At 44.3% G+C, this 12,300-nt stretch overlaps 1 protein-coding gene across 1 annotated transcript in view; it reads right to left on the bottom strand.

The window, feature by feature from the left end:
• The window catches only part of CTDSP2 (CTD small phosphatase 2), a 40,837-nt gene extending 30,380 nt beyond the window's left edge, over positions 1–10,457 (bottom strand). Inside the window, exon 1 of the mRNA XM_069970327.1 lies at positions 9,914–10,457. Within this exon, the coding sequence (XP_069826428.1) occupies positions 9,914–9,977 (64 nt within the window). The 5' untranslated portion in view covers positions 9,978–10,457. The remainder of the gene's footprint in view (positions 1–9,913) is intronic.
• Positions 10,458–12,300: the final 1,843 nt, after the last annotated feature.

Genomic DNA, 12,300 nt, shown 5'->3' with positions numbered 1-12,300 from the left:
TAAAGTGGTAAAAACAAACAAAAACCACACACACACACACCTTGTCCTTTAGTGCTGTTCATATACTATTTGGGCTCTATGCTTAGCAAATACTTGAACAAAGTTTACTATATATTGGCCAGATGTATGCCTAAAGAGTGTCCTTTTAGTATATGGTCTTTATTTTTTTTTCCCTCCACATGGTACTAAAAATCAGCTATAGTTTTTAATACAAGTGGATCCCACATCGCTTTGTCAGGACGGTAAATCTACGTGTGAATGTAGTGCCCAAGTATTGTGAACAGTCTGAGCGGTATAGCCCCAGCTGCAAAAATATGTCAGTAAGGGTACAAACACACGCGGCTTATACGCTGCGTATTTACTGCTGCGATACGCAGCAGATTAGATCTAAATAACTGAACACAGCATCAAATCTGCTGCGTATCTGCTGCGTGTGTTTGTACCATTAAGAGCCATTGTTGCCATATAACCGTTTCTAAAGTAAAATATAGGCAGTAGATCTGCAGGAAGCTAAATGGAATATAAAAACATACATATTGTTCAGTATCTCACCCTAATCTCCTTATCTCTCCTTTATATTTTTAGCAGAATCATGTGACAAATTAACAGAATTTCTACTTTTAAATACCAAATAGAGCTCTGATAGAGATAGAGATTATAATATTATATATATATATATATATATATATATATATATATACATATACACACACACACACACACCCCACAGAGACACTATTATAGGATATAAATGTAACAATACTCTAGTGCAGGTGACCCCACATCTACAAATGGCTACAAATGAACAAATAAAGATAATATATATCAATGACTAAAGCGCTTGACTGATTGACAAGAAGCTGCTTTCTAGAAACAGTTATTTGGCATAGCCAGAATGTAGACGCCAGTGAGCCTGCACAGAGCCTCAAATGTCTCCAGTTACTCAGATCAGGAAGTTAACCCATTAGATAACAGCAGATGATGTCTCCAGTCCAACCATGCTTTAGAATCCACATGTCCAGAGGAGGAAAAAAAGAAAAAAAAAAAGAAAAAAAAAAAACACAAGGAAGAATAAAAAAAAAAAAAAAACACAGCAGGATAGTTGACATGTTTTTAGCATTATTTAGTGTAGTACTGAGTAAATGCCAATTCATGGCCATGTCACATGATTATGTCAGCCCCTGACAACATGCACACAGCTGTATTATAGATCTACGTTGTACAGATATGCAACATGCAGGGGATTTTTACACTCATATGAAGCTGATGCAGAGGGGAAAGTTTGGTATATTCTCTAAGACTCATCAAGGGAAGATTATGCTGTACACAATTTACAGAGCTAGAGTTTTCTTTTTTTTTTATTTTACACTGATATACAGTAGGTGAATAAGACCTTTTTTTTAAAGAAATAAGGTGGTCTCACTGGGCGGTCACACTGCTTTCTATTTAGAGGGGTGGGGAGCTGATCATTGATAGAGGTTGTTGGTTATGTGGATACCAAGTATTATTGATATTATCTAGCGTCAATATTTACCAGACATAATTCATTGTAAAAGACTTTCTATCACGGTCAATAGTGTAAGTATGGACCATTACACAAGCACTTGTTTAGGTACATGCGCACCAAAGTATGACCTAACAACAAATAACACAGGCAAACAGCTGTAGACCCCTTTAATTGCTGACTAGCTAAGGCATGCGGTGTCAATCACACCACAGGGATGCCCTATGTTACCAAATGGAAGCCCCCATTTGCCTATGTTCTTTCCTACTGTAATCAGATTTGACAGCAGCATATAAAGGGTTAACGGTAAAGATGAGTGTTTTCGCTGTTAAAGCAGTATGGCTGCAAATTACTGCCGTTCTCCCCTTCCTGACTGCAGGTGCACAGTAGCAGTGGCCATGCAATCAGTGCGCTGTAATTTTATGGCAGGAGGTTGGCACACACAGGTACCCAAGTAGAAATTGCTATATACTGTATCAGGCTGCGTTCACACTACGTATATTTCAGTCAGTATATTTCAGTCAGTATTGCAACCAAAACCAGGAGTGGATTAAAAACACAGAAAGGCTCTGTTCACACAATGCTGAAATTGAGTGGATGGCCGCCATATAACAGTAAATAACTGCCATTATTTCAATATAACAGCCGTTGTTCTAAAATAACAGCAAATATTTGCCATTAAATGGCGGCCATCCACTCAATTTCAACATTGTGTGAACAGATCCTTTCTGTGTTTTTAATCCACTCCTGGTTTTGGTTGCAATACTGACTGAAATATACTGACTGAAATATACATATACTGACTGAAATATACGTAGTGTGAACGCAGCCTCAAGGTGTATCAATCGAGATCAAAGGGATAAAAAAGACTAATCTTAGTAGTGTTCCTATATACTCTTTGTGAATTTCTATCTATTAGAATAAATGTAATACAATTAGCTTCTATAAAGGAATGTGGTGTAGTGTAGTTAACCTGTGGTGTTATATAAGAGGGTTATTTTCCATGTTAGGTGGAAAAAAAAAAAAAAAAAAAATCACATATTATTATTATTATTATTAACAGCAACAACACCACGAAGCAAGAAAGGCACTAAGGCTACGTTCACATCAGCGTCTGACCATCCGGCACCATTTTATCTACCTTTTCCGTTTTGGAGTAAGCAAAACGGAAACGGTCCGATCCTTTAAAATCCCCATAGATTCCCATGATATATTAGTGTGCTCCGTTTGCATGCAATCTGTTCAAGATCCATCTTTTTTAAAGGAGAAAAAAAAGTGTTTGCAGTATTTTTCTTTCCGTTTAAAAAAAACGGATCACGAACGGAAAGTGCACTTCCGTTTTTTTTTACATTGTAGTCAATGAGGAAGGATCGAAAACGGAAGGTATTTCTGTTCACATCCGTTTTTGCACTGAGCATGCGCAGAAGCAGCAAGAAACCAAAGAAGAAAAATAAACTGATAGAAAAACGGATGCTGACTGATGCAAACTGATGCATAAAAGTCATTTTCTTTAAGCCAAAATACAAACGGACCATTAAAAAAAGAATGCGCTATTCATTGTGAGAAAGTACACAGCAATCCTTACATAGTGTGGTTCATGTCAGCACATGTGTTCTCCACCTCACGTGATGTTTCACATACTTGTATTGTGAGGCCCAAGATGACGAGGACTGATATAAAGTATATACTGGATGTGACATGGTTATTTGCTTACATCAGGTGCAGTTCTATCATGAGGGACCTGCAAATCCATGAGCAGAATAAAGTCTGCTGGTTGTGACTGCTACTCTAGACAGAATACAGACTGCCATAAAAACAACCTTTAATATGTCAAAGGTAGAGATGAGCGAACTTACAGTGACTGATAGCTCTGCATTTGCTTAAGCCCAATAAGGCTGGGTTCACACTACGTAAAAAAAACACGGCTGCATTTCATAACAACGGCCGCTATTTGCAAAATAACAGCCGTTGTTTGCGCAAATACAGCCGTTGTTATGAAATACGGCCGTGTTTTTTACGTAGCGTGAAAATAGCCTAACTGTATTAGCAGGGCCGGGACAAGGAGTTTTGGTGCCCTAGGCAGAGAAGGCAAATGGCGCCCCCCCCCCCCACATTAGAATTGGTTCTCCTCGCACAGTATAATGCCCTGAATGTACCGCCACACTGTATTAAGAGCCCCAGCACATACAGTAGTTACCTTATAACACTATTTCCACCATACAGTGATTACATATTACATGAAAACTGCACTGAACAGAACAGAAAGATATCCCCAATGATACCATTCCGTAATACCGCCACACCATGACCCCTATCACTACAACCCTATAACTGTGCAGTTACATCCAGTGACTCACATGGGCCGTCTTCTCCGATCTGTCACATTTTCTTTTTCCCTCCATCCAGCCTGGGCCACCTAGAAGTCGTCTTCTGGCTGTGAATCTTCTCTCCAGAATCTGTCAGAGAAACATTTTAGGCTCCAACACATACAGTAGTTAGCCCCCTCTGTACCCCTATATAGTAGTTACACTCCTCTGTGCCCCCATAGTTTTAAGGTGTCCCTGTGCCCCAGTATTGTAGTAAAGCCCCTCTGTGCAGCCCCAATATAGTATAGACTGCTGTGTGCTGCCCCCAGAAATATATAGACCCCCTGAATGCTCCCCCATAAATATATAGATCTGTGTGCTCCCCCAGAAGTATATAGACCCCCTGTGTGCTCCCCAGAAGTATATAGAACCCCTGTGTGCTCTCCCAGAAGTATATAGACCCCGTGTGCTCCCCCAGTTATATATATATAAATCCCCTGTGTGCTGCCCCCAGTTATACATAGACCCCCTGTGTGCTGCCCCCAGTTATACATAGACCCCCTGTGTGCTCCTCCAGTTATATATAGACCCCTGTGTGCTCTTCCAGTTATATATAGACCCCTGTGTGCTCCCTAACCCTTCCCATATAACAGTAATTCTCCAAAACAGACAAAAAAAAACCCCACTTATACTCACCTGGGCCATGCGTCTTCTCTTCACTGCACTCTTGTGGCAGAGTTACCTGCGGTCACAAGAGGCCGCTCTCCCCATCGCATAACAGTGCACCAACACACCCCTGACCCTGCAGAGCATCACATAACAGTCCACCCACACACCCCTGACCCTGCAGAACATCTCATATCTATGCACCCACACACCCCTGACCTGCAGAACATCTCATATATATGCACCTACACACCCCTGACCTGCAGAACATCTCATATCTATGCACCCACACACCCCTGACCTGCAGAACATCTTATATCTATGCACCCACACACCCCTGACCTGCAGAACATCTCATATCTATGCACCCACACACCCCTGACCCTGCAGAACATCTCATATCTATGCACCCACACACCCCTACAGAACATCTCATATCTATGCACCCCCCCCCTGCAGAACATCTCATATTTATGCACCCACACACCCCTGCAGAACATCTCATATTTATGCACCCACACACCCCTGCAGAACATCTCATATCTATGCACACCCCCCCCTGCAGAACATCTAATATCTATGCACCCACACACCCCTACAGAACATCTCATATCTATGCACCCCCCCCCTGCAGAACATCTCATATTTATGCACCCACACACCCCTGCAGAACATCTCATATCTATGCACACCCCCCCCCTGCAGAACATCTCATATCTATGCACCCACACACCCCTACAGAACATCTCATATCTATGCACCCCCCCCCTGCAGAACATCTCATATTTATGCACCCACACACCCCTGCAGAACATCTCATATTTATGCACCCACACACCCCTGCAGAACATCTCATATCTATGCACACCCCCCCCCTGCAGAACATCTAATATCTATGCACACACACACCTGCAGAACATCTCATATCTATGCACCCACACACCCCTGACCTGCAGAACATCTCACATCTATGCACCCACACACCCCTGACCTGCAGAACATCTCATATCTATGCACCCACACACCCCTGACCTGCAGAACATCTCATATCTATGCACCCACACACCCCTGACCTGCAGAACATCTCACATCTATGCACCCACACACCCCTGACCTGCAGAACATCTCATATCTATACACCCACACACCCCTGACCTGCAGAACATCTCATATCTATGCACCCACACACCCCTGACCCTGCAGAACATCTCATATCTATGCACCCACACACCCCTGCAGAACATCTCATATTTATGCACCCACACACCCCTGCAGAACATCTCATATCTATGCACACCCCCCCCCCCCTGCAGAACATCTCATATCTATGCACACACACACCTGCAGAACATCTCATATCTATGCACCCACACACCCCTGACCTGCAGAACATCTCACATCTATGCACCCACACACCCCTGACCTGCAGAACATCTCATATCTATGCACCCACACACCCCTGACCTGCAGAACATCTCACATCTATGCACCCACACACCCCTGACCTGCAGAACATCTCACATCTATGCACCCACACACCCCTGACCTGCAGAACATCTCATATCTATGCAACCACACACCCCTGACCTGCAGAACATCTCATATCTCGCACCCACACACCCCTACAGAACATCTCATATTTATGCACCCACACACCCCTGCAGAACATCTCATATTTATGCACCCACACACCCCTGCAGAACATCTCATATCTATGCACACACACACCCCTGCAGAACATCTCATATTTATGCACCCACACACCCCTGCAGAACATCTCATATCTATGCACACACACACCCCTGCAGAACATCTCATATCTATGCACACACACACCCCTGCAGAACATCTCATATCTATGCACACACACACTCCTGCAGAACATCTCATATCTATGCACACACACACACCCCCCTACCCCTCCCCCTGCTGACCAGTGCCCTCAGTGTGGCTTACCTCCTGCTGATCTTATACACTGCCCTCACTGCCTCATAAACAGCCTAGGAAACTAGCTGCCTCATAGAGCCTAGCAAAGGAAGATAGCTCCTCCCACACTGGTCACATGGGCATGATGTCATCAAAGGTCCTTTACACCTCCTGGACACTCTATTCCTGCTGTATGTAACAGTTACAGTGCAGGGCGGGCCGGCAGACAGGCAGGGGGGCGAGCGGGGGGTAGGATGGATGGGTAAATAAATTACTTACCCATCCAGATGGCGCCCCCTGACGTTTGGCGCCCTAGGCCATCGCCTACCCCTGCCTACTCTTTGTCCCGGCCCTGTGTATTAGAATCCTGCCTGAAGAAGATGTATCCCTAGGGCTGCCTGGAAAACATGAATACAGCCTATGATGTATTTGTAAGCACCCAAACTTACTGTAACTTCGCCAATCAATGGGAATATCATTGGGACAGTCAACGGTAATAAGAGGAACAAAAAAAAATTGATTTTATTCAAGTAAGACAAATCTGTCAAGTTGAACATATCGCCTAATCTGGCGACAGCATAACACATAGCAGGGGCTGGGCAGTTTGATATACAGCATTCACAGTATACAAAAAGTACTGTACATAGTGTATGGAACGGAACTGTTTGGTTCTACCAATTCTTGGTTAGGAGTCGAAATGGCAAAGAATGACTGAGGGTGTTTCAGGTTTCTGATAAAGGGTTTGAGGATATGTATATAGGAAAGATTGAGAATTACCCGCCATTTTATTTGAGTGTTGACGTTTGGATTCAAAAACGGCATCTAAATAAAAACATGAGAACACATGCAGACAGCCCTTTGGTGAGGGTACAAGAGTCAGTCACCGTTCAGGACCGCCCACTGGATTCAAACTCGAGAGGTGGACCAATACTTTTTAAAACATTTCCTGCACTTTCACTGTAGTACTTTGGGCCGTTTTTGAAGCATAAGACATCTCATTTACAAAGGCAATAGCCTAAAAATATATATTTAAAAAAAAAAAAAACACAGGCTAAAAAAATATTTACATCTACAGTAGTCTTTTTGTTGGGTGGTATTTTCCTCCCATTGTGATCATGACGTGTCTGTCACTAAACTTCCACAGTTCACCACAGGCAGTAAGATATGTGTAGAAACTGAATGTAAATTTACTTACTCTTCAGTAGCTGTTCCCTTAACTTATTTGCTTTAATATTGTTTTAAATAAGTAAAACTTTAGAGAAGTTTGACAACTTCACAAAAAGAGGAAGCAGAAAAGCAAGACAAAAATCATATGGGAAGTTAAAAATACAATGCAACGATTAGAGAAATACATATCAAAGGCATTTCCTGCCAAAAGTTACATTTTTATACATGTTCCCTCCTCTACAAAAAAATTTGGGAACATAAGCTCCGCCTTAATCCCACCTCTTTTCCAACACTGGTCTCTAACCTGTACCTCTCCAGTTGTTGCAACACTACAACTCCCAGCATGCCCAGACAGCATATTGGGAGTCAAAGTTTTGTAACAGCTGTAGAGCCACAGATTGGAGACCACTTCCCTATATAAGTGGCGGTACAATGACAAGAGGGAAATGCAGGAACAGGTGCCCCCTCTATATTTTTGGAGGGGGGAGGGAGTAACTCCCTTGAAGTCAGGTGTAAAACCATAAACAAATGCACAAAATAAAGAGACCATAAACTACTCAAGAGGACATAAAACCTGCAAATACTTATACCAGCCATAGCGATGACAGACTATAAACCAATATAAAAGACAGATTCACCCTCAAAATCCCAGGTGGGGGTTCTGCTATATGCCAATGGTTGTTTGTCCGATAAATTGACCACTCTGGTACTTTCTGGCTGTCCTGTCACCTGTCAGAGCCTGTTGTCACCCACTGTTATTCACATCTACAAGTTCTTTTACCCAACTCAGGATTTAAAACAAAACAAAAAAACAAACACATTTGTTAAAACAACAACAAAAAAAAATCAATGGCAGGCAAAGGGCACACAGTGGCGAATGTAAATGACCTGCAACAATTGTCGAAAACCTCCCAGATGGTTAATGGCGGTGCATTAAATAATCTGAACAAACAGCTGCACCTGATAAGTGCACATCAAAGGGGCTGCGCCAGCATCAATCTGTACACGACACGACGGCCTCTTTGGCACAGATAAGTTACCGATTTACACATTAACCCCTTTACTACCAGTCACGTTTGAGGTGACGGCTGTATACACGCACACCTCTGTCAACCACAAGCGTAAACATATACGACTCGGATGTGCTCAGCAACTAGCGGTCGTATATAGACAGCCATCACATGGCCCCGACAAACTAAACAGATGCAAGGAATCCATTTTGAGCTTACAACGGACTCTCTTTACTGTATCGCAAATACATTCGGAGAATCTACATAGAAACATAGAAGATTATCAGCAGAAAAAGACCACCTGGTCCATCCAATCTCCCCTCATATCATTTCCTTATTATTATCATCATTATCTTCAGATAGATACACATTTATTGCAATCAGGTTTACATTCACTTTATATGGATTTACCAACAACATCTGCAGGAAGTTTGAACCCCGCATCTACTACTCTTGATCCTATATTAAGAAAATGACATATTAAAGCCGATATTCTGCACGGCCAGCTGTAATCAGGTTATATGTGAGCGGCAGGATCACAACACGACCACAAAGAGGCGTGGAGCAGCAGCGGGTACCTGTACGATTCTGGGAAATGGCTGTTTGTTTTGGTAAAAACAGCAACGAAAGGACTTCTCTGTCTATCAATGCAGGTGGAGCTAAGTTATTTGCCTTCGAAAAAAAAAAAATACAAAATACGCCTAGAACAACCTACCCGGGTGGAAGTTGTTGTTATAATAAGAGCCGTCAAGCCCATTGGACTCCTAGAGACCACATGAACAGCGTTTATGTTATTCTTGAGTCTGGTTATATATTAAAAACTACAAAAATAAATAAAAAAATACATTATGAAAATAAACGATAGGGGGGGGGGGGGGTAAACATGCCAACCCAAGCGGGGATATAAATACAATGTAACGCAATGTCACAATACCTGTCAATGGAACAATCACAAGGGCTGGTTAGAAAAGAAGACACATCAACAGATGGGGTGTGATCTAAATATAGCAAAAGCCCACCTAATCCCCCCAAAAAGCTGGGCTGAGCCAATGGCAGCAATGACAGCTCAGTAATAGATGATCAATAGGCTGGTGCTCCCTATGCAAACCTCCAGCATTATTTAAAATGTGGCCAGATCACACCCCTACATACAGGGAGGGGTCTCCACTTGTTTTCCTCCTGAGTGGCGCCAGTCATGGGAGATACAATGTAACAACATAATGAGAACATAAAGGTGCAATAGGATAGATAGAGCTGGGAGAGATGGACGAGCAGTGCAGCAGCCTCCTCCATTACAGATAAACAAGTGCTGGTCGCCCCCGATCGCTGCTTACCTTGTTTTGGATGCACCAGAGGCTCTTCTCTCTGCACTTGGGTGATGATACAGCTGCTTTCCATCTAATACTTGCAGGGATCCAGTGCTGATCTTGTCTTCCCAGATCTGATCTGCTGCAGATCTTCTTCTCCACCCCAGCAGCGATCTCCTCGGCAAATCCCTGACTCTCACTATGCAATGGTATGGTCCTCAGCGAGCTGGCGGCGAGCAGTGGCAGCTGAGGATGCGAGCGTGCACGTCACATATAGCGCACACATACACAGGCGCGTCCCAGCCCAAATATCAGAATTGGTTCAACATGGAGAATCCAGACTAAGAGAAGCAAAACAACAGAGGAAATAGGACAGCGGCTGTTTCAAGGCCCCCCCAATACTATAGATAAACAACCTGCCCAGATCTGCCTCTTGTGCGCTGCGATCCTCTCTGGAGCTGCACCCCGGGAACCTAACTTGGCTGACAATAAAAAGCTATGGTCGTCAGAGCGGGGAAAAGAAAAGATTTCGTGGAAATTAAGCTTTGTTTTCCTAGAGCAGGGCAGTGTGAGCGGGGAGCCTTGAAACAGCCGCCGCCTCGGATTGGCTGGCAGCTCTGTGGGCAGTATTAGGGGGCGGGGTCTTACTATGCAGTGTTTATCTAACTACATTCCAGCGCTCTTACTGACTGGCGCTCCAGTGTCTCTCTGAGGGGAAGGTGGTGGCAAATGGCAGCAGGACTCCACACATGCTGCCCCCTCTGTCAGGCGGATAGCATTGTCTGCGAAGAACATTCCTATGCACCTTGGGGTTAAACCATAGTGTGTGGGGGCTTATGTATCCGGGACATACAAAAACCATGAAGAAAAAAAATGAACATTATTTCCAATAGGAAAACATGTAAAGTACGGTTTTAATTGGTTTTATGAGTTGGAAAGACCCAGAATGAACAGGATTTTTCTGTAGTGCTAGGTAGTTCTTTCCCTGTGCAAGATAAACCCGGATTAAACACGATGGGGGGGATTTATGAAGTTTACGCCAGAGAGAAGGTGCACATTCGGCCCTTCTCCCTGGCGTACGCCTCCCGTGCGCCCCGCTCGCCTGATGAGCAGGCTGGGGGAGCTTGCGGGCGCTTGATGAGACGAGGCCACCTCCCGTGCTTTATTTATCATGAGTTATGCCTAATCGCAGGCGCAAATCATGACGCAAATCTACACCTGCTGAAAGCAGGTGTACATTTGGTACGCTGGGCGCCCGGCCGGACGGATTCATTAAGAGGCGTGCGCTTTTTATAAATCCCCCCAATATATCTGTAGTGCTCAGTGGACTAAGCGTATATACCATAGAAACCTATGTGTAATACCTTACCTGGGCAAGGTACGCCTGAAATGAATAGGATATATAGGGAAATGAGGGCCACCTCCAAAGAAAAAGAGGTGTAGTCAGGGCCGTATTTGCCACTAGGCACTCGTGGTCTGGTGCCTAGGGTGGCACCCTACTGGGGGCGGAACCATAAGAGCAGTAAATAAAAATTAAAAAGGTTCAGTGCTCCTCCAATGAAACAAGTACTGTAGCTATGAGGGCCTCCCACTGCCAGGGGAAGAGAAGACAGACTGCCCCCCTGCTGCACCACTGCCTGGGCCTGAAGGAGAGGAGGACTGCCCTGCATGTTTTAGGTAAGGGAAACCAGGGCCGACGTCAGCACAGGGCTTACTCTGGCAAGTGCCAGGGCCCACAGTGCTCTCTAAAAAGTAACTGAAGGCTTATCATGCATTTTACAGTATCCCCACCCATTCATGTACTGTTCAGGCCCTTGTAAACAGTATACAGAGAGGGGAGAGAGGATCCTGTATGATACAGTACCCCCCCCCCCCCCCCCCACACACACACACACACACACTCCACGTACTGTTTAGGGCCTGGTGCCCATATATGCAGAGGGATTGGGGTTCTGTATGGGCCCCAGGCTCTGAAAAGTACATGCATGGAGAAGGGGGGTACTGTATCTTACAGGATACCCTCTCTGTATACTGTTGACTAGGCTCTGAAGGTTACATTGGGGAAGGGTGGGGAGGTCACCCAGCTTTCCCAGCATCTTGTAGGCAGTGTAATGGGGGTCACCCAGCTTGCCCAACATCCTATCCTTAGTATCATCAGGGTCACCCAGCTTTCCCAGGATTCTGTAATCAGTATGATAGAGGACCACCCAGCTTTCCAGCATCTTGTAGTCAGTATGATTGAGGTCACTCAGCTTTCCAGCATCTTGTAGTCAGTATGATGGTGGTCACCCAGCTTTCCCACCATCTTATTTTCAGTATGATGGAGGTCACCCAGCTTTCCCACCATCCTATAGTCAGTATGATGAGGTCACCCAGCTTTCCAGCATTGAATACCCAGTATGATGGAGGTCACC

The sequence above is a fragment of the Dendropsophus ebraccatus genome, chromosome 5 (genome assembly GCF_027789765.1).
Source record: "Dendropsophus ebraccatus isolate aDenEbr1 chromosome 5, aDenEbr1.pat, whole genome shotgun sequence".
Lineage (NCBI taxonomy): Eukaryota > Metazoa > Chordata > Amphibia > Anura > Hylidae > Dendropsophus > Dendropsophus ebraccatus.
The sequence above is the reverse complement of the archived record's forward strand: the minus strand, read 5'-3'. Positions and strand labels throughout refer to the sequence as shown.